The sequence below is a fragment of the Dasypus novemcinctus genome, chromosome 2 (assembly GCF_030445035.2).
Source record: "Dasypus novemcinctus isolate mDasNov1 chromosome 2, mDasNov1.1.hap2, whole genome shotgun sequence".
NCBI classification, from domain to species: domain Eukaryota; kingdom Metazoa; phylum Chordata; class Mammalia; order Cingulata; family Dasypodidae; genus Dasypus; species Dasypus novemcinctus.
The window spans coordinates 15599741-15627000 of NC_080674.1; the positions used below are offsets into that span (position 1 = coordinate 15599741).

Consider the following 27260-nt stretch of genomic DNA (forward strand, 5'->3'; position numbering starts at 1 on the left):
TAGTGAACATACCGAGATGGTCAGAAGTTGGCTCCGAGCCAGAGCGCCTGGGCTGCAGTTCCTGCCGTTTCCCTCAGGTTTGAGTCTGGGCAAGGTTCTCAAGTATTCTGCGCCGTGGCTTCCTCGTCCTCCCTGTGGGATGGCGCCTACCTCCCAGGGCTGCTCTGGGGACCGCGCCCCTCAAAGGAGCCACTCTGCCAACTGTCTGGAGAGCTGGCGCTGAGGTAAGGGCTGGCTCCACAATGTCAGTCGGCGCCCTGTCTCCTTCGCTGAAAAGCCTTACTATCAAAATGATGCCAGCCGGTCTCAACAGAGCGTGCTCACCAGTAAGCTGACTGGCATTCTGGGGCCAGCTCCTCACCTCACCGTGGGCAGGTGGAACCAACCGGACCACAAGCACCGGTGGGCACCCCGCGTGGAGATGCACAGCGATGTGGCAAAATGCTCCTACCCGGGCCTGCCAGACTGTGTGTGATCAATCGGTGCCAGCTACTGTCGTGGGAAAAGGTTTCCTGGGGCTGAAAACAACGTTGGCAGAGGACACCTCTGGAGGTGATAAGATTTGGGTTGGTTTTATCTTCCTTTGTGTATTCTTCCGTTTTTTCCAAAAAGAACATATATTCTTTTTTTTTTTCTATCAGAAAATATTTTCAAATAAAAGGGACCCCTTATGATTGTCTTCACAGATGAAGTCCACCTTACACGTGGACGATGGAGAGTCAGAGAGCAGCTTTCAGAAGGGGGCTCACACTCGCTCTCACCAGCCAGCGTCTTGGGAAATGCAAGCCACGTCACTCCAGGGGGAGGCACGCTCATTTGGCTGACTTGGGGTGGGTGGACCCAGGCAGACCAGGGCCCCTGCAGGCAGCACACGCCCACTGTGCCCGGGAACTCAGAGGCACACAGGCGCTCCTAGCATCAAATCGCGCCAGCTGCGCGCGCTGTGCGGTTCAGAGGGTTTTGCAGGTCACGGTCCTGACCTTGGCTTCCACCTTGGGAGAGACGAGGGTCCCGGGAGGTGCTGAGTGGAGACTCAGACTGCCATGCTGACAGGATCGCTCTGTGCTGAGCGCAGGGATCAGGGTGGGCGCAGGGAGCCCCTCAGGTGCTGCCTGCAGAGGAGCGTGGGCAAGGGGGGTTCAAAATGGCGGATTCTGGGAGTGTTTTGAAGGTAGAGCCTAATCTGCCGAGGGGCCCACGTGAGGTGGCAGGAACAGAGGGGAGCAGGGACGAGCGGCTGAGTGAGCACCCCGGCCCGGGGACTCCCCCGGTACTCTCTGCACAGCTCTCGCCTGGCTCGCCGGTTGGACGGGCAGCAGCCCTGCACCACGGCTGGAGCCGCACCCGAGCCCACGCGAGTCTACAGCCATCACCTCCTTCAAGGGGAAGGACTCGGCATTTCCTCAGCAGTCTCAGAACGGCTCTTAGAACCAGGGTAACTCCCGGTTCTGCTGACGCCAGGTGTGGCTGTGGCCAATGAGCCTACTTTCTGCTTTCCACCCAGAAAGGGGTGGGAGCATGCCTGCAGGTGCCAGCACCCCCAGCGGAGTGGAGCTGCCGCATGGCACGTGGGCACGTGGGCGGCACGAGGACGACGGGGCCCTAGGGTGACAGGGTGGCGGCAGAGGCCACTTCTGCGCAGGCGGGAGAGTCACAGGGAGGGAAATCCTTGTAAGGAGGACCAAGGGATTATAATAATAGTGAAGAGCTTAGGGGACCTTTTCTCTAATGTCACAGCAGCAACTATTTTAGGAGACTGAAGCAGATGTCGTCAGCCGCATCTGTCACTGAGGAAATCAGAGCTTGGTCTGCTGTTAGGCTAGAGAGCTTGGGCAAGTCTATTAGGACGTGTTTGTGTAGTACCTGAAGTTCCCAACGCGTCTTGACGTTAATCATAATTATTGTTGTACATCGATCTTAAATACTTTCATAAGGGAGTTGATACTGTTATAGTACATTCATTGTAAAAATGAACACTTTTGGATGTCCTTTTCTTCATTTTTTTAAGAATATGAAAAGTAATTCACTCCTCCTATCATTCAGATTTAGTTAAAAAAGCCAAATACACACACTTTAAGAGAGCACTGAGAGTGTCTTTCAGATTCGAGAGAACTCTAAATTCCTAGGAAGGTACAGTGTTCAAAGAAAAAAAATATACAATTAAGCAGCAGAGGGCGCCAGGCACCAAACCCGCAGAGGGCCCGCGGTTGTCAAACCTGCGCGTTCCATAGATCTGCAAGACGTTTAAGTCATTCCTGCTTTACCGAGTTCATCCTTTGGAGGAGATATTTACCTGATCTGAAGAATATTTAGAAAGTTCCTCACTCCAACTTCTGTTTCTCCTGAATGTTAACAGTCAAATTGGAACCTGCTCTAACATCACAACTGCTTGTTTTTTCTGATAATTGCTTCAAGAAGATGCAGGACAATTTGCACTGGCATTTGATTCTGAGGGCTTAGGTAAACAGAGTTTCAGGGCCCAGTTTTGATATTTTTAACCCTCCCTTCCCTGTGTCACCCCTAAACAAACAAGCAACTCCTCAAATCTAAAACATGCGGGAACTAAGGGAAGGCTGGCCTGCCGAGGCTTCCTGAGAGAGGGTGACGGGCGGGCAGAGGTTCCTCGGAGCAGCCCGGGCATCTTCACTCCTCTACAGATGCGGGCACCAGGGCCAAGAGTGGCTGTGTGACCCTGCTGCCACCCTGCTGGTTAAGGGTGGGGTCAGGGTTTCAACCCAGGACCCAAAGGCTTGCTCTCTGCATCCTCCAGTACGTGGGCACAGCGAAGGGTGCTGAATTCAGAGGCTTTGCATTCAGTTCATTTACTTTTGGTCCATTTTCCTTCCCCCATGCACAAAAGAGTCATTTTCTTCTACTGGATGGTGTGAGCAATGAGGCAGCAGTCTCCACCTCGGGGTGCAGGGGCTCTGGCCAGAGACAAAGCCTCCAACAGGCCGTCCTTGTTCAGAGACAAAGGGTTGGCACGGCGCCCTGGCTGGAGAACGGCCTGGGGTATCTGGCCGGGTGGCGGAGCGGCAGCAGGGGCTTGTGGGTATGTTTTGCGGCAGGAAGGAGAGACTGGGTAGTTCTCATGAACTGAACTTTCGACCTTGGAAACAGAGCTGACTGGACTGTGGTTTCGATCTGCAGCTTTCTAGCAGGTAATGGAAGGACTTGGCACTACCATGCTTTACTGAGGTGCACTTTCAAGAAATGGGCTGCGACTAAGATTACACGCTGTCCATCGGGCGCTGAGAGATGCTGCCCCGTGAAGCAGCGGCGCAGTGAGCCCTCGCAGCCCTGCCTCATTGTGAATGGAGCAGAGATGGAGTGGAGGAGCACACCCCATTGTGCAAGGAGCAAAACTGGCCCCTGCAGTAGGACACAGTACTCAAACTGAGGAAACTGAGGCCGTGACAGGTGGCACTGACCTGACTCCAAGCCTCTGGGTTTCTGGGGGGAGGAGGGAGCGCTTTCCACTCGGCCCCACGCGTCTCCCTGGTTCTGTCAGCAGCGTCCCGGAGCAGGTGGCCAGGCCTGGCCTGTGTGGGATTAAGGGCACTATAAATACTTTCCCTGTCAGTGACCTCACTGCCTTTTCAGAGGTGGGGGCCAGCCCTGGAAGCGAGAGCAGCATAAAAAGATTATGCAGGTCGAGATTAGCAGAACCTCAGTGAGGGAGATGACCCCAGGTGTCATGGGAAAGACCCTCATGGGGCAGAGTTTTCAGACTGTGTCTAACTCTGAGGCCACAGTCTCTTGCTTTCTTTCACTCTGGGGAAGGTCTCTTTGGGGTCTGTAGTTCTGAAGGATTAGGACCAAATATTTTAAGCATTAAGTGTCTTCCTCTTCCGCTCTGCGGTGGCCTCCACCCCGGGAAGACTGCATCTCGCCCTGGCCTCGGGGCTGCGCACGTCTTGACTGCTCTGGTGGGCCCTTGGGCACCATGGGGGTATCCACAGTGTCACGGTCCCCGCCTGGATTTCCACAGACTCGCATGTCGCTCTCTCCACCTCATGCATGTCGCTCTCTCCACCTCACAGCAGGCACTGCCTAACTTTGTTCCAGACTCACTGTTTCCTGCGGCAGGAATCAGGAAGAGCGAGAAGAGGAGAGCCTTCTCAGGCATGATTCTGATAATAAGGAGAAGGCTGCTTATGTAGGAGAATGTGACGGTGCCATCTTTGAATTCACAAGAAGCAAGGAAAGAATAAAACGGGAATTCAGGAAAACATTTTAAAATTTGTGAGAAAAAGCAAGTATGAAGTAATAGGGCTAAGAGATTCTAGCTGTCAAAAATGAAATTCCGGGAAGCGGATTTGGCTCAATGGACAGAGCATCTGCCTATCACATGGAAGGTGCAGGGTTCAAACCCCAGGCCTCCTTGACCTGTGTGGAGCTGGCCCACGTGGAGTGCTAATGTGCGCAAGGAGTGCCGTGCCACTCAGGGGTGTCCCCCATGTAGGGGAGCCCCATGTGCAAGGAGTGTGCCCCGTAAGGAGAGCCGCCCAGCGTGAAAAAAGTGCAGCCTGCTCAAGAATGGCGCCACACACATGGAGAGCTGATGCAGCAAGATGACACAACAAAAAGAAATACAGATTCCCAGTGCTGCTGGCAAGAATGCAGGTGGACAAAAGAACACACAGTGAATAGACACAGAGGACAGACAACAGGGGGAAGGGGAGAGAAATAAATAAAAATCTTAAAAAAAAAAAAAAGTGACATTCCATCCATACAACCATGAAGGTGGCCCTTCAAGAGGAAACAGGAAGCATCACAAGACCCCAGAGTGGCCAGGGTGGTAGATGCAGGCCAAAGCAGCCCCTGAAATGGCAGGGGCCATCCACGACAGGCACAGAACACAGTCATGCCCTCCCTCACCCACGCAGCCTCTCCCAAGTTGGATGGCGGGCCCAGAGAGAAGTCCAAAGTTGCTGCCTCCAAGGACTCGCAATCTCATGGAAGAGACAGACAGGCAGAAAGCCGGCGAGACCAATGTGCAGGGGAGCGCGAGCGGGCAGGGGAAGCTGGATGAGGAAGCTGTGCGGCAGGAAAGCATGGTGGGCACTGCTGGCTGGGGTGGCGGCCGCCCATGGCAACGCCCAGGGCGAGGGAGGCTGGCAGCTGGAGGGGGGCGTGAAGGGCAGGTGCCGAGCTACAAAGGTAGATTTAGAAAGAAGGCTGCAGCCTCCTTCTCCAGGAGCAGGGGCCGAAGGGCAGGGTGTGTGCACGGGGGCTACTGAGGGAGCTCATTTCTACAGGGCCCAGAAAGGGAATGTAGCAGGCTGAGGGCAGAGGAAGGCAAAGCCCAAAGTGGCTGAATGGGCAAAAATGCTAAGATCAAGAAGAGGGAAGCGGATTTGGCCCAATGGATGGAGCATCCACCTACCACATGGGAGGTCCACGGTTCAAACCCAGGACCTCCTGACCCGTGTGGTGAAGCTGGCCCATGCGCAGTGCTGATGTGTGCAAGGAGTGCCCTGCTATACAGGGGTGTCCCCGTGTAGGGGAGCCCCACATGCAAGAAGTGCGCCCCGTAAGGAGAGCTGCCCCGTGCGACAGGAGTGCAGCCTGCCCAGCAATGGTGCCACCCACACGGAGAGCAGACACAGCAAGACAACACAACAAAAAGAAACACAGATTCCCGGTACTGCTGACAAGAGTACAAGCGGACACAGAAGAACACGCAGCGAATGGACACAGAAAGCAGACAACTGGGGGAGGGGAGGAAGGGGAGAAAAATAAATAAAATATAAATCTTTAAAAAAAAAAAAGAACTTTTGCAAAGTACCTTCCAAGTAAGAAGAGCAAAAAGGAAAAGATGCCAGGGGCAACTGCATGCTTGGAACCCCTTCTCTAAGAAGGCCTTCTCCAAGAAGGAGGGCTGTCTTAAAACTAAGGCAGGTGGGCAAGCTGGGTTAAGAGGGATTTGAAGACAAAAACGGATGAGAGTGAACAAAGCATTTTGGTACGCTTTTAAATGTGCTGACAGCTCAGATGAACACCATTATGCAGCAGTGAAAACACTCCTGGGTGTGACTGAGGAACCACAGAAATTTGGGGAGATTCCAGGAGACTGGAGGTTGGCAGATATCCTAAAGACAGTTCTAGCAGGGGCCAGTCCCTGGCTACCACAGGAATACTGTCAATTGGGTCTCACTGGCTCTTCTGTTTGACCTAAGAACAGTGCCCATGGCTATTTAAAAAGCTAATGCAGGCTTTGGCTGCACTAATGAAAAGAATGGAGTCAAAACTGGGCCATTCTGGTCCATTTGACTTGGCCCAGGCCGGGCCTGATTTGGAGTTTGTGTTCCCTGTTGTCAGAGGAGCCCTGACAAACCAGAACAATTTCACGGAGAGCAACCAGAACACCCAAGGGTCCAGAAGACAGGCCACGAAGAAGGCAGAAACACCGCTGTAGCTGTTGGAAGGGCCCTCATGCGGAAGAGGGGATAGAGTCCCTCCGCAGCAAACAACAGGGATGACCACTCGCCGCCCACTCGTCCGTTTTGGACAGGTTGAGCAGTAAGTGTCTCTTGGAATGTACAGAAGGCAGCTAGAAGTTTGGGCCTGAGGCTCAGGAGAGAGATCTGGTTCTAAGATACTGATATGGAAATCAAACAAAGATGTCAACGGAAGCCACAAACCTACAGAGGGAGGTATGAGGGGTGAGATGGGCAGGCAAGGTGGCCTCGGACCCAATTCCAAGGTCCATCCATATTTAAGGAAAAGGAACCTTCCTCCAGGGAGGCTATAAAGGAAGAATCAGAAAGAAAGGAGAACCAGAGCAGGAATGTACACCAGAAGCCAGGGAAGTGATGGGGGAGAGGCAACATCAAGGGTGTGAGCTGAGAACTGGACGGTGCCACTGGAGCTGGGGGCCAGGGGCAGGCAGGGCTGCAGCAGGCGGCAAGGTCACAGGTGAAAGAATGGTCCAGGACAGCAGTAGCTGCCTGCCTGTGGCAGGAGGGAAAGGGGGCTGAGGTGGGGGACAGCCAGATGGCAATGGCTACACAGGGAGCAGGAAGATGCCTTTAGGTGATTCTTTCCAGGAAGGCCTAGAGGCCAAGGAAATCTGGAGAAAAGCAGGGGGCTGCTGTCCACGGACACAAGTTTTAGTTTTTTCTCTTTTAACGCTTGGGATACTCGAGCATATGTCAGCTAGTCAGGAAGGAGCCAGCTGGGCGAGGCTGATGGTACCTGAGTGACAGGGGGACACTGAGAGACGGAGTCCCCTGAGCAGAAGGGGATGAAGCACCAGCTTCACCCGCTCACCGGTGGCGTGTGTGAGCAGGCGCAGGCTGCGCACAGGTGGCGGCCGGGCAGGTGGGCAGCAGGCTGCTCTGCTCAGATCTCCTGAGGGGGCCTTCCCTGAGCTCCCTCACCTTCTCTCCTTTCACTTGCTGCTTCTCCTTTTTCTCCATGGCAACCGTCACTACCTTAAGTAGGGTGAATAATGGCCACCCAAAGATATAGTCACTTCCCGACGCCTGGAACGAACGAGTGTTGTGGCAACGGATGTGATTAAGTTGAGGATCTGAGATGAGCTCATCCTGGCTTGCCCAGGTGGGTCCTAAATGCCATCACAAGTGTCCTTATAAGAGGGGGCTTAGGCAGACAGACACCGACACAGAGGAGAAGACGTAGGACGGAGGTCGAGGCTGGAGCGGGGCGGCCAAGGGACGCCAGCAGCCACCAGGGGCTGGAGGAGGCAAGAGCGAACCCACCTGAAGCCTCCACAGGAGGATGATGCGCATGCAGGGGTTGGAAGGCGGGGATGGCAGCACAGCATTGTGAGTGTAATCCACAGCACTGAATGGGTCTGGGTGTGACTGGAGTGGGAAATGTCAGATTGCGTACATGTTACCAAAGACAGGAGACCACGTGTGTTTACCCCACCACGCTGGTCCCGCTGCCCGGCACTTAGGAGGGGCTCGAGTGTTTGCTGAATGACTGAATGAAGAGAGGGATGAATGAATGTGGCCTTTCTCTGGGTCTCTGAAACATAAACAGAGAATCGCTAAGTCTTAGCAGTTCCCACAACCAGTTCTGCTCCATGGCCTTGGGCTCGCTGTGCATCCGTCCATGTCTGTGCGAGCACGGCGGTGTGGGGAGGGGCGGCTGGGAGTGACGCGATCACATGCTCACGGGGCGCAGAGCATGCTGCTGACCAGGTAGCGCCTCACTGCATCAGTTTCCCAGGCACGCAAAGATATTCTTTCCGCGCTGCTCTGAGGGGCTCCAAATGCAAAGTGCTCACTAGGCCCACATGGGCCTCTGGAGCGCCCCTCACTGGTACTTCTAACATTTGGTTGATGTCTGCAGAGACCAGACACCCAGTCGAGTGACTAAACCTACTAATCTCTCTCTCTGTGCTCACTGCAGCTTGGGGGGTAACTGACACTTCTGCATTAGCAAGACGGCGGAAGGCTGCACATCCACAGCTGGGACACCAGGAGACGTCCCAAAGCCTCCACGAAAAGAGTGTGCGCATGTCACATGTGCACGGCGTCTGTCGACGGAACTTTCCTAAATAGCTGCCTATATAGAGACTATTTTAAAACACCTCCAAAAAAATCCCACAGAAATCTAGAAGGATATTTCATGTTTCTATATTTAGCTAAGGACACACACAAACTAAAAACTCTCATACGGTCACACATCGGCATCAAAGAGCCTTTGATTTAGGTCCACAGCTCTCTTTCCTCCCTTTCCTGTGCTTGGGGACCACCTGAGCACCCAGCGGTGGAGCTGATGATCGGGGTGTGGTCTGGCATTCTTTGCTCGCAGCACGCCAGCACCAGGCTAAGTCGCTCTCCCTGCTCAGACGAGAAACCGAGGCTTAGGGCTTTCCGTGGTGGCTTTCCCAAGGTCACCCGGTTCATGAGGGGTGAAGCTGGCCTTTGAACCCCAACCCTGAGGCTCCAGGGCCCACCTCCCTCAGCCCCTGAATTCTGGCTTGAGCTAACTCCCTCTCCCCGTGCTGTCCCTCACATTTTGCTTTTTAAAATTAAAAAATACAGAGGGGGCAGCCGAGTGTGTGAGTGCCCCTGGGACGCCACTAGGCAGCATGTGGCCCTGAATCTGCCCTGCCTGCGCTTCACGTCAGAGCTGCCGGCTCCAAGGTGTGCGCCTCAGTTGGGAAGGAGCCTGAACAGCCGGCTGCCCCCCCAGTCAGGTCACGGGAGCTGAGGTGATTTACTTCCCAGGTCACCTTCCGGGCCGCCTCCTGGGAGCCCTGGCTCAGGGCAGTGCTCCTCAGAACGTGGACCAGCGAAAGGCCCGAGCCCCCTGCCCAGGCACCGGACGAGGTAACCCAGGGCCGACCTGTGACCGCAGGTGGAGGTTTTTGATCACGCTCTCTTGTAAAAGTTCAATGGTCTTTTACTTCACTGAACACCCAAAATGACTGTTCAGCTCGTCCAGCAAGGGCCTTATGTCCTCGCCGTGTTCGGGTCACGCTCTGCTCACTCTAAATATGCCTGCTTGGTGTTTAAATGCCCAAATCACCACCTTTTGAGGTATTTTTACACATGAGCTTGGCTGGACTGCCCACATGCTGCATAAAAGGGTCAAAAGCACGTCAGGGCCAGATGCTCCTGCGTGCGTTACTGTGACGTCTGAGCAGGTGCTGCTTCCGCTTCCCCACAGTCCCTTGTCGTGGACGGTGTGTAGGAGTCCGACCGGGCACCCTTCAGGCTGATGTCTGTGGCCACATACTGCATTGCGGCCACCGGGGCAGGAGGAAATGCCACCCAGACCCACCGCCTCCTTCAGGCTTTTTTTTCCTTTGAGACTAATAAAAAAGATGAAAAAAAAAAAAAAAGCCACCGAGAGTCATCAAATATTATCCTGGAATCCATTAATTAGTCCCTCCGAGGCCCTCTGCCATTTGCGTGGAGCAACACTGTCAGGGCGGAGGCAGCCGGGCGCCTGGAAGCCAAATCCGGGTCAGGTGCACTCGCACCCTGGGATCCGTGGGGCTCACGCTTCACGGCCGTAAATGCTCAGAGGGGCTTGGGCATCAGCGCTTTAGCAGTCTCCACAGAGTAAGTAGTCTTTCCCCCAGTGGTTCTCAAACTCATTCATGGGGTAGGCCCCCAAGGGTTCCCTGCTGAACATACATGTGTACTGACACCTCAGACGAAAAATAACAATATATTTTGTGCCAAGTCAGATACCATTTAAAAGATTCAAGTGCAGGGAAGCAGGAGAAGGAATCATAGATTTGAGACAATTTGGGGAGATAAACATAGCTAGATAAAATTCAACCAACTTAATTTTTTCCCTGCAAATTGGGAAAATATTTTGATTTCCAGTGAAGGGAGGAACATAGACTAGTCCTGTTGAGACTCATGGGGTTATTCAAGTAATAAAAGTGTGAAACTGGAATGATCAATGATTTTACTAGCCATCTTGATTTGCTTGAGCTTCCATTTTGACCAGGGAATTATAAAGAAGAAACAGAAGATAACTGCAGGCAGCTGACATACCAACAATCCTTTGCGGTGCTGTTAAAACCCCTGCCCCTGGCCTGGGAGGAAGAGCTGTAACAAAGAGCTCAAGCTGACACCAGCAAGGTCTGCTGATCTTCACCAGATGGCCACAAACTTACATCAACATCCTGCTTGCTAATTAACCAGTTGGGCCTCAAGGACACCCATCCTGCTCCAACAGTCCCTGTAGCCCCCCCACAGTCCACGTAGCTCAGGGCACAAATGCACTAAGCATAAATCATGTCCCCTTTACCCTCCCCATTCCCCCACACCTTCCCTTGGTCTCAAATAGCCATGTAAGATGCTCCCGCAGCTCACCCCTTGGAGCAGAAACCGCTTTTGGTGTTCTCCCACATTACTGCAACTTTACCTCCAATAACTTACTCTGCTCCCCTTTATAAGTCTGTTCATTTTATTTTCCGTACAACAACAGTAATAAAAAGCAGAATAAAACAAAAAAGCATCCTATTTGAAAGTATTTTCCAAATGGCTTTAAACCGTCTGATTTTAGACTGGGTTTTATTTCACTCGAAAGTAGCACCTTGTTAATAATCTGCAGACACCAGCTAACCTTGGTTTGCACACATCCACTCCTCTGTTGTTACTGAGAGGATTATTATTATTATTTTAATTAGAGAAGCTGTGGGTTTACAGAACAATCATGCATAAAATACAGGGTTCCCATATACCACCCTATTATTAACATCTTGCACTGGTGTGGTACATTAGTTACAAACGATGAAAGCACATTTTAATAATTGTACTATTAACTAGTCCATGTTTTAACTCAGGCGTGGTCACTGTTTGTGTACTGCAGCTGCATGGATTAAAAAAAAATTTTATTCTATTACCATATATACAACCTAACATCTCCCCTTTTTGCCATATTTAGGTCTACACTCCAGTGTTGCTGATCACATTCAAAATGTTGTGTTGCCATCCCACCACCTATTACCAAAACATTTCCATCATTCCAAATAGGAACTCTGCACGATTTAAGCCTTCACTCCCTATTCCCTCTCCCACCCCATTCCCTGGTAAGCTACATGCTAGATTCTGACCCTGTGAGCTTACTTTTTATCTGACAGCTCTACCACTCTGAAGCCTATTTCCTTGACTGGGCTACAGGTACCCTTTTCCTCATCCTCACTCCCACTTAAAGGAACCAGTCAGTGGCCTCCTGCAGAGCATGCTGAAGGCAGCCCAGAGAGACGGACCCCGAGATGCTCCTGGGAATAGAGCACACTCCTCCTCTGCTCTGCACTCCCGAATTCTCCTTTTTCAACCAGGCAGGGGACAGTGGTTGCTTTTCCTGAAGCCCAGTGGATCAAGAAAGCTTTTGGATGAGGGTATGATGGGAGAACTGATTTAGGAGACTCTAAATGTAAATCTTACTTCTCTACTAGAGAATAAATAAACGCATGGCACTGTAACAGTCTGAAATAGTCATCTCTCATTAACTGTCCAAAGTGACAGAGCCAAATTTTTCCCAAGCAAAGGGTTCCCATTAAACCAAAAATGTCAGTACCCAAAGACAGCCTATTCTCACGGAAAGGGTGAATGTTTACTTCTGGACAGTTGGTTTTCCTTTGATAGGCAGTTAGCGTCACAGAGCGTCTGAGGGATCCGCACTGTCAGCTCTTCTCAGAGACTCTCGGAGAAGCCTTGCTCTCCACGTAAGCGTGGCAACAGGCGCTCATCCGAGGTGAAGCCAGATGCTGTGGCATCACCCTGAAGCCGGTACTCTGCACATAAGGCCACCAGCGGAGCAGCCGGGAAGGCTGCTGCCCTGGAACCTTTCAGTGACCTCCGCTGTGCTGAGAAGCTTAACAAAACCCAGAAAACAAAGCAAATGGACTTGAGAGCAAAGGGCCTCAAGAATGTTACAAATAGGATAAACTGAGTATAAATGCAGAGGCTGTTGCTCGCCAGGGGTGGGTGCCACCAGCACCTTTCTGACCCCCATCTCGTAGTTGAGATTCGGTTGATGCAGGTATGTAGTAAACATTATTGTGCACCTTCTATTAGGCAGTATGCCTGACTCTGGGGACAAGAGATGACAACATCACAGACCCTTGCCTTATGAAGTTCACAGCCTGGGAGGAGAAAAAGATGTGAAAAAACAAAAAAGAAAAAACCAAGAAGAAATATAAACAGGTAGGCACATTATACTGAGAGGGTAACATTTACTTTTAAAGCCAATTCCCTTACATTTTTTCTATGCGTCTTTTACAGCACTTCCTTTAGCCCTGGTATTATATCAATTGTGTGGATCATCATAAGGTATGCAAAAGACTTCAGTATTTTAAATATTTTGAAGAAACTACCATTTCATCAAATGGTACCAGATGTCTCTCTGACTCCAGGTATGCTGCAGCATAGAGGAAACAAGCAGGAGACCCCCTCCAGAAGCTGGGTTCTATCTGCTCCTATTGTTGAGTACTCGGACAAGTCACTTATTCTCAGAGTCATTTTCTTTTCTGAAAAATTATAGGCTTCATCTAGTTCATCTACAACTTCCTTTCCAACTAAAGATTCTCTGCCTCCTTTTCTCGGGTGAAAATCTCCCCCAAGATACTTCTGGTTATAGATGGTTTTAGATCTAGGATTACAGTAATAAAAAATACAATCTCTACATGGGAAATAAAAGCATTTACCAGATTGTAAATACTGATTATTTCAAAATAAACTTGAAGAGCAACTTTTAACAGGTATAAATTCTTGCCAGTGAATTGAAGGAGGGACCGAATGTTCTTAGAGTCAATCCAGTAAAGCTCCCCACTGGACTCCAGGCTAGCTGCGGGAAGATATTCAAACAGAACGGAAGAAGTACCTGGTCTGCAGAGCTGGTGGGAAAGGAAAGCTTCCTGCTTTGTATGCGCATGAGGTCCCAGCCACTGGGGCTGGCCTCAGAATCAACCCAACTTTAGATTCCAGTCTTTTAACAGTCTCCACAAGCTGAGGTCGGTTCCTGGAGGAGAAACCTCTTGTTTCTCCTAAACTACTCTTTTAAACAGTTTCAAGGTTGCTCAGTGTTTTGTTAGTGTTTTAGGGAACCATGGAAAAACGTGCACAGCAGAGAGAGAAATCCTAGGGACCAGGCAGGGTGGCCTGGGGGAGCTGACTTAGCTCCAGCAGGCGTAGATGCCTCCAGGGTGAGCCACACCCCCGCACCCTGACCGAGAGGCCGGCCGAGGGGCGGAGCTGGGGGAGGGGCTGGGGCTGAGGACGAGCCCCGCAGGGCCCGACTGGGTGGGGGCCAGTGCCTTGCCATGGGTCGTTTGTCTTGTGCTGCCCTTGTTACACCTACTCAGGTGCTGGATCAAATATTGAGCTCTGGGTTTTGGGGAAAAAAAAGGCAATCGGGCTGAATTTTAAAGGACCACAGCAGAGCTCAGCCAGTTAAATGGTTCCTGTGGTGAAGGCAAGGACAGAAGGCACTGTGCTCCTGTCATGGGCAGAACCCAAAGCTTTTGTGCCTGAGCTCCTTATTTGTCGTTTAAGATGAGACCTGCACTCAGCCAGGTCTTCTGTAACATACTTAGATAGTGAATTATGTAAGTGGACGTTTTTTGAAGGGCTTGATAGGAAACTTGAGAGTTAAACTGAATTCAAAAAGGCCCATGTTTCTTTTTACCCTGTTCCATCTCCGCCTTAATAACCCAAAGGGCAAAGGGTACGAGTTAGCTGTTTGTAACTGTTATGTTTTTTGCTACTCTTGGTAGGTGTTATAAATAACTTTATACACTTTTGGGTCAAACCCCGCAAATACTTTCTCCCAGTGTTTTGAACTTTTATCTGACATCTCTGAATTTGATAAGGGAAGGACAGATACTGTTTATTTAAGGTCACACCGGGAATCCCACACAGACCCTGCAATCAAGTCCAATCATCCATGCCTGCTCCCAGCTGTACCCTCTGCAGCTGGCACAGGGCTTGGGAGCCAGCAGGTGCTAGATAAGTATTGGCTGAATGATGAATAAAGAGGTAGGATACGTTCGCATAAATTAGGAAAGGAACATTTTACTGTGGAAACTGGAATAACACAACCTACGTTTGGAAAAGGGACAGGGCTGGTTATAAGGTTGGCTTGGGCTGTTTAAAAATGGGTTGGAAATTATTCAACAAGACAAAAGTATTAAGGAAATTGAAGGCAAAGCCTGCCTTTCTTCAGAGTTTACGAAGTCCTGGGAAACCCCAGAAACAGAGCCTTTATTTCTCAATTCACTGACCTCCTTGAATGACAATCACTTCATATTTTGGGAAGAAAATATTTGGAAGAGGTTGTTAATTAGTCTACTACAGAATCATACTATTTAGTACAAGATGGCAAGGACCCCTTTCCAAAAAGAAAGAAGAAGGAGAAACCAAAAGCAGCCCCCTCCTTACTGTGAGCGACAGGGCCATGCAGACGAAGGTGAACTTCTTGATGTGGGCGGCCGTGACCGTGCTGCTCGTGCTCACCAGTTTATTGCTGGGGTTGTTCTGGGGAGAGAAAAGGGCGATGGCAGGAGGCATGGCTTACCCGGCTGACCGCACATGCACCCTGAGTTTCCCAGCTTGTGCTTTATTTGAGGCACCTGAACCTGGATTTCAAAGGACAGCTTGGAGGGTGCCTGTCACTTAGTCTCTCAGAGAGCGAGTAGGCTTCTGCACGGGGACATTAACCAGAGGTAATTCTGACCACAGGCCCCCCAGGACTGCCTCAGCCACTCCATCCCATCGGGGCTGGGCTGCCCTCCATGCTCTGAGGAGGCTCCTGGCCCGGCAGCTCCAGTGGCGGCCACCAAGACATCGCCTTCGATGGCACGGTCCTGCTCAGGGATTTCCAGGGAACCTCTCTCCCCACCAAATTGATTATCAGCTCAGCCGGGCATTCCGGGTCCTCCTCAAAGGGACGCAGACTCGCGTTCCCTGCTGTTACGTCTAGACCTGGGCCAAAGGGAACTTTTTGCTTTTCCCTTATCCCGCCTTGTGCTTTCCTATTTCCTGCTTTGGTTCCTACTCCCCCACTGGATCTTCTGACTTTCAAAACCACCGCCCTCTTCAAGGCCTGGCTCAGGGCCCATTTGTTCCTTAAAGCCCTTCTCATCTCTCACCCCCAAACTGACTCCAGGCCCCCCTTCCTGTAACACCTGGGGATCCTAGCCCTCTCTCAAGGCAGTCGTCAGTTCTGTCCTGTGTGCTGTGGGGCACGTGGTCTGAGGTAAGGCTCTCGTCTTTGACATTTCGCTAAACCTGAGGCTTGTGGAGGCCACAATGGCCTCCCCACCCAATCAGAACGAAGGCCTGGCCTCTCGGCTGTGCAGATCAGCCGAGGAAAATACCCCCTGCCTAATGTTACAGATTCAATTAGTCCCAGAGCTGACCAGCACCTCAGCACCCGGTCCTGACCCAGCCTGATGACAGATGTGCAAATAGAGCCATTACAGAGTCCACCTGGAAAACAGCGTTTGGTTTTCCTTTACTGTGGAGGCTAAGGGGAATCCCTTCCCTTTACTGAGGCCACATTTTCTTAGTTCTGCTCTCTGAAACGTGTCTGTTTTCTGAGTCACAGATCACTGCCACAGCAAAGTAAAAATCATGGAGGGTAGGAGAGCTCAGTCTCCACTTGACCCTGGAGAGACTCAGGCCACCGGTGCAAGATGGCACAGAGCTAGGGCTCCTGCAGGTGCACTTCTACTTTGAAAACGGCAAGTATTTTGGCAAATATGGTGGAAATAAGCTAGAACGCATTATTAGGTTAGCGTCTGTGCTTTCTTTCATTTGTTCGATCTGCTTAAAAACATATTCCCTCACAGATGGTAACTGAAGATTAGAGAGAATTTAAAGTAGGGGAAGGTTCTCTCAGTTCATGGGTAGCTAGAACCACCAGAAGTTAGGCGAGGAATTTTATTTTTATTTTTTAAAAAGATTTATTTATTTAATTCCCCCCCTCCGCCGGTTGTCTGTTCTCTGTGTCTATTTGCTGTGTCTTGTTTCTTTGTCCACTTCTGTTGTCGTCAGTGGCACGGGAAGTGTGGGCGGCGCCATTCCTGGGCAGGCTGCACTTTCTCTCGCGCTGGGCGGCTCTCCTTACGGGGTGCACTCCTTTTGCGTGGGGCTCCCCTACGCGGGGGACACCCCTGCATGGCAGGGCACACCTTTGCGCGCATCAGCACTGCGCGTGGGCCAGCCCCACACGGGTCTGAATTTGAACCGCGGACCTCCCATGTGGTAGACGGACGCCCTAACCACTGGGCCAAGTCCGTTTCCCAGGCGAGGAATTTTAAATCTCTTATTCTGCAGCCCACAAAGAGGCTAAGGATTTCAACCGTCAATGCAGCAAATCCTGGGCGTCCACACAGAGGTATCTAAAATATTGGTGAGGAGTCCGTATTCACATAGTGGCATGGTGCAGCTCTCCAGAAGGCTTGGAAACAACAGGTAGGCCTTTAAAGGCTTCTTGGTAGCTGGAGGTGCTGGACAGAGGCTCGTTCCTGACAGGGACCTTTTCATTACTCCTAACTGCTGTGATCCTGAATAAAACAATGTTTATCTTGGGTGCTTCCACTGAAACTGTACAGTGTTGTATGGTTCAGTTTCATTATTTCACAGCAACCAAAACCAATTCCAGGTGAAACTTCCACAGCCAGGAGGTTTTAACCCTTTAGGACCTGCTACTCTCACATCAAGCTTTAGTCTATAATCTTATTCTCCAAGAGTCAGAACTGAAATTTAGCAAGAAGACCTATATGCGTTTTTGTTTTCTAGGATTTTCTTCTATACGTATATTCCTTAAAATGGGAAAACAATAGTTTCTATAAGTAGACTGAATTACACCCACTCAACCACGTGCGTCAGTTCTGCTGAGCATGACTCAGACCTCCTGATGTCGCTGCTCAAAACTCTGTGAAGCAGGAGTCTAAAACCCGCTACCTAGGAGACGCCCTGCAGCCTGATGTGGCTGCAGCTGCTTGTGCTGGCCTGTGGGCCCTACTTAGAACAAAGAGCTGGGGCCAGGCCACCAGCCCGCTATGTGGTGGTGCTTTGAGTATGGCGTGGGGACGGAGGAGGGCAGGTGACGGCGAGGGAAGAGTGGTGTGGGGAAGTGTGTGCCTGGGTGTCGGTGAGCACCTGCATTGGCATGAGCTTGCACTAACGGAACATTCTGCCTGTGGACTGCACGGGCAAGGGGGTCCTGAGACCTGCTCCCCTAGTCCCCCTCAGCCCCATCAGATGGGATGCCCTGGGTCAGGGCTAAGCTGGAGAGGGAGGGAAATCAGAAACCTCACCAGGCATCCAGTCCCGGAAGCCCAGAGAGGCAGCTCTGGGGTCAGGGGCGTGTGGGGGAGCACCCTTTCCCTGCAGCTGAGCCCTGGCCTGGCTTGTGTGGCTCCCAGGTTTCTGAGGTCCTTCTTTTCAGTCATCTGCTGGGGATTCCTTGCTTCACCAGGCTCTTGGTGGGAGAAGATAAACTGGTAATTAGGCAGAGCTGGCTCTACAGAAATTCAAGGCAATGCGGCCACTAGTGACAGTACTAGTGGCAGGCTGTTTGCGTCTTGCCTGTTTTCCAGTTTAAAACATTGTACGATATCTGTGTTTGGTGTGCTCTGCCAGTCATTCATTGTCGACCAAAAGGCTGCAGGTTCAACTGGTTAAGCTTTTTTTTTTCTTGGTGGGTTTTTCATATATGCCTTTTATTATATTGGGGAATATTCCTATCTTTTAAAAAAAATTCTCTTCAAATTTTTAATTTATTTTTTAATGGTTAAGCTCTGATTAAGCACACATTTTAAAAATGATCGGCAGTGCAGTCCCGGCCCAGCCACAGGCTACAGGCCGGCAGGGCTGGTCGCTCGTGGGCTTTGTGTCGGGGGGACAGAATGGCTGCCACCAGCGGCATCAGCTGGAGGGACCCCGTGCACCCAAACCAGACGGGACCCAAACCTTGCTGCACGTGCCGGCAGCGTGCCAGCACACGGTCACGTCCACAAGCCATAGCTCTTACTGCTGGGGACACTATTCACTGTGGACAGCTGGTAGGAGGGCAGAGAGGGCCAGCTGGACTAAAACTCAGATCGCAGGAACGTAATCCCATACACTGAAGAACTTTCTGAGTGTTTATCTTCCTTTTTTGCAAACACATACTTTCTCAATAGGAATAATCTAAAAGTGGTTATAAGAATATCGATTTGGAAGTGCATTATAAGAGCAGCTTCAAGTTAGTTTAAATTGGCCTGTGTTACTTTCTGAGAATATTCCACGATTACCTTTAGCTTCCCCAGTACCACATTAACCTTATAAAGGAGGTGAGACTGAAAAACATCAAAGTGCTGCTCAGCCAAGATCCCTGTATGTCAATTTAAAAAGTGAGTTTCAGGCATCACACGGCTTAGGCTCTCACCTTGTCAAAAGCAGGATAGACAGCGCGGATTTCCGTCAACCAGCCATATGGCATGTGACCCACAGGGTACGTAGCTGTCAGAATTGCCACTGCCTGCAACAGGAAGAATCAACAGAGTTAGCGTGGCGTCAGCGGAAAGTGCTGGGAGCTGCCATTTGCTATGCAGAGCGACTGCCTCAGGTGTGGCCACAGCTGACAGGGCACGCCACACTGGTGACAAGTGGTGGCCAGGCCCAAAGGCCCAGGGGGAGGCTGAAACTACCAGGGGCCACCTGCAGGCGCTCTGCTGCGGTACTGGGGGTGGGATGTGGGAAAAAGGAGGCTGCGTCTTGATTCATACTAATGCAATGAGAAATGCGTTTAGGGAGCTGCCTCAAGAAGCCAAGATTTTAATCTAGGTCCAATGGGCTCCAAAACTTTTGCTCCTTCCACGAGTAAAACTGAACCCTCTAGTGTAGCCCAATTCTTGAGTCTCCAAATGAGGCTCTGAGCCCTCCCGCTCTTCGGAAAATCTTCACTCAGAGTGTCCGTCTGCTCCAGCCTCGGGGTGGGGAACAGCACACATTTGTCCATGCCTTGGAGGTACCCCCTTCCAACTCAACTCACTGCCAATATCTATTCAATCAGTATAGCCTGATTTTGATTTTTTTTATTTAAGAAAATTAAAGATTGCCCGCAGGAAGGTATCAACGTTTTCCCGTGAAAATGAGAGCTTCTTTTCTCATGTGAAAGAAAAACCAGAAAAATGAAAATGAGTTTTGGCAGAGTTCAATTCTCTAACTAGCTAGCAAAGGAGAAGTGCAGGCGTCCTCTCTTTTAATTAACATAGCAGATGTGCCCAAGGGTGCCAGGGATGTGAGGTAAGCTCCCGGGTGCGGGAGGAAGCGTGCCGGGGCGCTGCGCTGTGGAATCAGGCAGCTGGCCTCAGACGTTGCCCCTCGCCAGCCATGTGGCACCTGAGCCCTCCCAGAGCCTCCCCATCCTCAGGGGACACTGAGAATATTAAGAACAGCCATCTCGCGGGGCTGCTAGGGAGTCAATGAAATGCACCCAAATGCCTGACGCAAAAGCCAATGGTCAGTGAATGCCATTTCTGTATCCTACATGCTATGCCTCTATGCTCCTGGGATTAATTTGGAAACTGCTCTGATATATAATTTTGTCACATTTTTTTCTTTATTTTTCTTTAAGGGACAGTGGCATCCTAGAACACAGGTGATGGGGGTCACATGCTTTTCACTGGTCAATAGAAGTATTCAAGTAAAGATGCTCTATGTCAGGGAAGCCACCCAAGATGACATTCATGACGGGAAAAATGAAATCCAGGAACCAACTGAGGCAGAGAAAGCATTCTACTTTTGATTTATATGCATCTCCTTCCAAGCTAACATGACTGCTTTCCAGGACATGGAAACTGGCAGCACAGCCCTGGTGGAGACACGCTGACAGCATGTTCCAGGCTCCCGGCTGCTCCTTCACGAAAGCAACATGGAAAAACGAGGTCCCAAGGAGCAGCTACCAACTGTCCTTAAGGAGCAGCTAATCTGTCCAGAGACAGATGAGTTCTTCACAGGGCTGTGGAGGAGGGAACAAATGAAGTAATCCTATTTGTTCATACCACACTTGAAGGGGGAAGAAATGATTCCACTCCTTTCTTAGAGAAGCTGCTGGTTTGCAGGTCAATTCCTTGAGCAAAGAGAGAAGATCCTCATTTGGATGAGGATCGACTGCTAGAGAGCACGTGAAGCCAGGATGGGCTGGGTGGTATGTGCAGGAGAGCACAGAAAGGAAAGGGGGCGTCGGCCAGCTTGAAATGGGCCTTTACCCGGTCATCTGCTCTAGCCTGGCAGAGTCCATCAGCCTTGGCAATGACAGTAAAGCAGACAGGCTGCCCCTGGGAAAACGGTCAGGCCACTGGGTTTAAGTCAGAAATTCTTGCTTCTAACACCAGACCAGCTTCTAGCTAGTTTTGGGTCTTTAACATTCCCGTGCCTCAGATTCCTCATGTAGAAAATGAGAAGGATGGACTAGATGTTTTCTTGCACAATCATGAAAATCTAATATGATATGACAGGTCACTGAATGAGATCCTTGTGGCTTCCCAGTGTGACTGTGTGACAATTTAATATCATGGAAGGGACTTAAGCTCTCAAGGCAAATTTATAAAGCCTCCCCCTAACACACTACACACTTCCCAAAGTGATTCCAAGTGCCCACATCCCCAGAAACCGCCCTACCTCCGTGGCTGCAGAACTGCCACCAAGGTCACGGGAGACGAAGAGGTTGACGATAGGCCGGCTGATTCTCTGTGTAGCCAGAATTAGGGCCAGAGGCCACCAGAAGCTCAGCATCTTTCTGACTGTTGCATCTCCCTGCATCAAGAAACGAAGACAAAAGTTCAGTACAATCTAGAAGCAGAATAGCAAAAAACTTCAGAGCCAAAGCCTTTCTTTTAAAGTCAGTCCCCAGTCAATTCATTTACTTAAAAGTAATGTAAGGGAAGCCTCTATAAGAAGTCAAGCCAAAATAAAATAAAACACGAAGTTTTACTAGAAATCCACTAAGAGTGGGAAAGCTCCTGTGTCATCAAAACACACACTTAAGCTCGATGGATCCAAACCACTATTTTCCATATAAGGCATCTCCAACCAAGGCAGAGCCCAATTCCATGACCTAAGAAATAGGTCTGAATTGAGGTCTTTCTTTAAATCATCAGACTGGCTGATGAGAAGCCATGTCAGTAAGAGGGAACGCGTAGAAATAAAAAATTATTACAATTTATTTTGGGAATCAGTGAACTCCCATAAATGTGCCTCATTATTTGGGCATGTGTAAATGTATACAGAGGCATTTATTCTTAAAGCTTTAATAGAAGTCACATAAACTGCTCAGATGCATATATAAAATACACAGAAAAGTTTTTTCTTAAGAATTCTACAGTAAAGATTTGATAGCTTTGAAGTCTGGAACTCATGCATCTTTAGTTTTGATTCCTCATGAGGATAAGAATTATGCCACAGAACCATCTCATCCATTTAAGGTTCTTTGCCTTTGCTGTCAGCTGAATGCTGAGAAATGAGAAATCGATTGCTGTCAACACCGATTTGATGTGGTCATCCTAGTGATAGAAGCAACTAGGCCGGATTGCACTGATGGTCTGACCACAGATTGAGGAAGTGGTCAATACAATTATCATGTTGACATGATGAAAGCAACACGTATTCAAAGAGGGACTGAGGGGGTGGAATGTGAGGATTTATTCAGGGCTATATATGATCATACATATTTGTTGTATAGTTACATGGATGTAATCCTAAATGATATCAATACTGATTGGTAAAAAAATTAGTAAATCTATGAATCAGGTATTGTTTATAATTAGGATGAAAAGAATGCTTTGGTCACTTATGTTAAATTATGCCTTGCTTGTGACTATTTATTAAAAATCTACCTCCTCCAGTGAAGCTGCTTAGACTATTCAGCTGAGTCAGTCTCTTTCTTTTCTCACCTTCAGTGACTCTGATATTCTCAATGCACTTTTTGGGGTGTCTTGGATTTGTTTCTAAATATTGCTTCTGTTTTGGACTTGTCTGCCTAAAGGGACTAAAATTTGTATAAAGACAGAGAACATTTCTTAAACTTTTCTTTCTTTCTCTTTTTTTCCTTTTAGGAGGTACCAGGTATTGAACCTGGGACCATGTACATGTGAGATAGGCACTCAGCACTTGAGCTACATCCACTCCCCTTAAACTTTTCTGTGTTCTCCTATGGTACTTAAATGCTCATCAGTTTGGCCCAGAGAGGGTACCTGTAAAAGAGATTGCGATTGGCCAGTACAGAAAGTATAAACTAAGCCCTGCTGTGAAGTTAAAAATGGATAAAATGTGAGTTCAAAGATACCATGGGACCTAAACTCTTGGCTGACTCTAGCATAACTACTTTTATAAATGTTTCTATTCCTGGCCTGACATGACTCACTGAGCCTCAGTCTCCTCGTATGATGATAAGGAGGCTGGATAATGACCTCTAAGGTCTCTTCCATGTCTAGAACCCATGAATTCTCCACCTGTCCTTCCCTGAGGACACTACTTAGCCCTTGGCCTCTGGGTATGACATCTTGGAGCTTATGCTTATTATACTGAGCCTTCGTTTTATTTAGGGGTAGAAGAGGATCTTATTCTACTGTGAATGTACAGACAGGCTGCCGTCAGGACGTACCCCCAACTCTGGTCCACTTCGGTCAGGGATGATGTCATGAATGTTCCGGTAGTAACCCAGGCACAGGGTGGTGCATCGGACAAGCGCGCCCATATACAAGGAGAGGATCGGAATGAGAAGAGGCTCTCTGCATTCCAGGTGACTGTGGAGCAAAATGGCTACAAAAACAACCTGTGATGCAGAAAGAGGGAAGGTTGATGAGGAGGAGACTGGCCAATCAAACAGGAGCCCAGTCCTACCCGCTTTAACCCAAAGGAGACATATCTGGGCAACGTCCTCAACTCGGATGCAGAGAAAACCAAAACGCGGGCCACAACTCAGGGATGCTCTCAGACAATTCAGGTTCAGACGGTTGGGATCCACTGGAAGAACACCTGATCGTTTTGTTCTATGCCTCACTGAGATTCTTCTCAGGTGACTGTACAGCTGGCTAAAGTTATCACTAAAAAAGATGTAGCAACTCTGGCCTGACCCCCAAATGTAACAGAGCATTTCCCTCTCTAGGCAGGTAAGCTGAGATGCTCATGTTAGCCACTCATGAGGACTTAGGTTGCCTTACATAAAGAGCAGCACTGATCAATAACAGTATATAGATTTGTGGACGTTAACATTTATATGGAATCCACTAAAAATGCTACAAAACACCAATATTAATTACTAGAAAACAATCTAAAGCAAAGTTTAAAATGCTAACTTCTAAGTGGAACAGTTCTAATAACCAGAGTAAGGAGAGATTTAAATATTAACAAAACGCCAATCCCTACTGAACAGCAGTCTGTGAAGCATACTTAACATGTTAACCTTCCAGTCCTGCAGAAATCAGCCAGCAGGCCTCTGTCCAGGGTCCTCCTGGAATCCAGACATCTCTCAGACCGCTGACTGCAGCGGTAAGGCAAGGGGAGAGAAGATTCCTGAGCCGTGGCAACGTGAATGGTCAAATAGCCATAGGAAAGTAGGCATGCACACCACTTTTGGTCAGAAGTGCTCCTGACCAAAGGAGGGTTATCCTGATCATCAAAGATCTATGATAGGTGGCGGACTTGGCCCAGTGGTTAGGGCGTCCGTCTACCACACGGGAGGTCTGCGGTTCAGACCCCGGGCCTCCTGGACCCATGTGGAGCTGGCCCATGCGCAGTGCTGATGCGTGCCAAGGAGTGCCCTGCCACGCAGGGGTGTCTCTGTGTGGGGGAGCCCCACGCGCAAGGAGTGCACCCCGTAAGGAGAGCCGCCCAGGGCGAAAGAAAGTGCAGCCTGCCCAGGAATGGTGCCACACACACAGAGAGCTGACACAACAAGGTGACGCAATGAAATGAAACACAGATTCCCGTGCCGCTGACAACAACAGAAGCGGACAAAGAAAAACACGCAGCAAACAGACGCAGAGAACAAGTGGAGGGTGGAAAGGGGGAGAAATAAATAAATAAATAAATAATCTTAAAAAAAAAGTTACAGGAAGCCACTCTGTGCGCAGGCGTCACTGCACAGGCGCGTTCAACTGCACAGGGCACAGCGGCACAGGACCCTCAGGACAAGCTCTTCTGAGCACTAGGAAAGGGTGAGAGGCTGGAGGCGACTTGTTCTCGGCATAGGATGACACTCGTGCGGGCTGCCTTTCTTTACCCGGGTCAGTGGGCCTGGCCTTGTCCGAGGTGTCCCCAGGGGGTGCCAGGGACAGAGGTGCTGCCTGGCACACAAGTTGGGGCGGGACTCACATCCACGGGAGGATGCAGAACTCAAGGAGGAACACAAAGGTCCCGTGACTTTCTGCCTGTTTGCTGCTTCCAAGAGGGGCAGCTGTCATGTCTAAACTGGAAGAGGCAGAGACCAGTGGGGGAAGCCTTGTTAAGGACACAACTGTTGTGGGAAGAGAAGACTGAGACTTCTGTGATGTGACCAAGATGCCCATTTATATCTCTACCTAATGGAAGCTTCTAAGGCGCTCTGCTCTTTGTATGCATACTCAGAGTAAATCTGTCTGCAGCAAGCTCAACACTCAACACAAAAAATAAATAAATAAAAATAAAAGCAAGGCAATTATATTTAGAGATTAAAAACAAATTGTGTGGGAAGCAGATTTGGCTCACCTGATAGAGTGACCACCTACCACATGGGAGGTCCAGGGTTCAAACCCCGGGCCTCCTTGACCCATGTGGTGAGCTGGTCCATGCGCAGTGCTGATGCGCCCAAGGAGTGTCCCGCCATGCAGGGGTGTCCCCTGCGTAGGGGAGCCCCACACGCAAGGACTGTGCCCCGTAAGGAGAGCCGCCCAGCACAAAAAAAGTGCAGCCTGCCCAGGGTGGCCCTGTATACACGGAGAGCTGACACAACAAGATGACGCAGCAAAAAGAGACACAGATTCCCAGTGCCACTGACAAGAATACAAGCAGTCACAGAAGAACACACAGTGAATGGACACAGAGAGCAGACAACTTGGGGGGGGAGGGGCAGAGAAATAAATAAAAAAGAATAAATCTTTTAAAAAAAAAAACCCAAAAACAAACCGTGTGAAAAATGAGGTCGTGAAGATCAACCCCTTCTGTCGCTCAGGAGCCAAGACGCCCGAGGAGGGCTACACAAGACAGAAGCCTGATGCGCAGGACCGAGGAGGAGGATGTAAAAGGAGGGAAAGGGAAGACACGGGCAACGGGCAACAAAGGACCAGGTGTAGGGACGACAAGAAAATGGCCTGCAGCGCAGAGCGGGCCATAGCGCAAGGCCGGGGGCGCAGATGGGCTGGGCACACCTCGGAGACAGCATGGGTGGGTTCCAGACCACCACAGCAAAGCCAACACCCCAGGAAAGCGAGTCCCGCCAACCTGCTGGTTTCCCAGCACTAAGGGAAGGTATGCTTATGCTACCCTGTAGTCCAGCAAGTGCACAAGAGCACCCTGCCTAAAAAACAATACGTCTACCTTAATTAAAATGAGGCTCAGAGATACGGAATGAGCTCCTGCTGCTGGAAAAATGCTGCTGACAGCCGCAGGGTTGCCACAGCCCTTCAATTTGTAAAAAAATGCAGTATCTGCCAAGTACAATGAACTGAACGCAATAAAAAGAGGTGTGCCTGTAAGTTCAATGGCACGCAGTCCAGCATGTGAAGGATCACGGAGCACACACCTTTGTTGTGCTCTGTGTCATTTGCCAATTTCACATAACGCTTGGGTCTGTTGAATTCAATCCAGAGATAAGATTTTGAATGTGATACAGCCATCAAAAATAGGTCGGCTTTTTTTCCTGAGACAGGGGAACCTACTGTCTCAGAGGTGAGGATTCTCCCTGCGAGAGCCTATGTGCCAGGCACCGTATCAGGTGCTGGAGTTCAAGGATGAAGAAAATTGTCCCAAACCGAGAACTCCTGGAGCTGGCAGTCTAGGGGAGGAGGCAGAAACGTCAACCAACGATGATGCCAGGGAAGGTCCATTTTCAGAGCCCTGTGAAGGAAAGAGCCGGGCACTGTGACAGCCAGGCAGCGGGGCGAGGGAGGCTGCGTGTGGAGGGGAAGGGGGTGAACGGTGACCCCAAAGGGTGGAAGGCCAGGTGAGGATGGAGGCAGAGACTGACGAGAGCAGCCACAGCCAAGGGACACCAAGGATGAGGGCAGCCACCGGCAGCAGGGAGAGTGGCATGAGGCAGAGTCGCCCTCAGAGCTTCCAGAAGGAACCAACCCTGCTGACGCCTTGCTTTTCAACTTCTGGCCTCCAGAACTGGAACGTTTCTGCTGTTTTAAGCCACCAAGTGGGTGGTAATTTGTGAGGGCAGCGAGGAGCTGCCTGGAGCTGAGCACCACGGCCTGAGCAGGAGCTAGCAGGGACTGGGGCAGCTGTGGGCGGTGGGGGAGCCGAGGCGGTGCATGGGCTCCGGGCACAGTGAGTGGCAGCTGCAAGGCCCCGGAGGGAGGCGCCTGTGGCTGGTACGCAGAGGGTAAGAGGAGGAGGCAGGGCACCCTGAGGGCCAGCAGGCCCGCGGGTCCTCAGCTGGGGTCAGGATTTTGGCTCCTTACCCAAGAACACCAAGCAGCGACTTTTTCAGCAAGGGGAAAGGTGGCCAGTTTTCCCCTGTGAAAAGATGACTCTGGTTGCAGTGGGGAAGGGCTGGAGGAGGGTTGGAGAGGATGGACAAAGGCGAGGCAGGGGCCATCTATGGGACAGGATGACCCCGTG

General features: G+C 50.3%; 1 protein-coding gene across 1 annotated transcript in view; it reads right to left on the reverse strand.

The window, feature by feature from the left end:
- ANKH (ANKH inorganic pyrophosphate transport regulator) overlaps positions 1-27260 on the reverse strand; it is a 140880-nt gene that overhangs the window by 17264 nt on the left and 96356 nt on the right. Inside the window, exons 6-9 of the mRNA XM_058307125.2 lie at positions 23101-23271; positions 21120-21254; positions 18883-18975; positions 14886-14981 (exon numbers count right to left, since the gene is read on the reverse strand). Of these exons, the coding sequence (XP_058163108.1) occupies positions 14886-14981; positions 18883-18975; positions 21120-21254; positions 23101-23271 (495 nt within the window). The remainder of the gene's footprint in view (positions 1-14885; positions 14982-18882; positions 18976-21119; positions 21255-23100; positions 23272-27260) is intronic.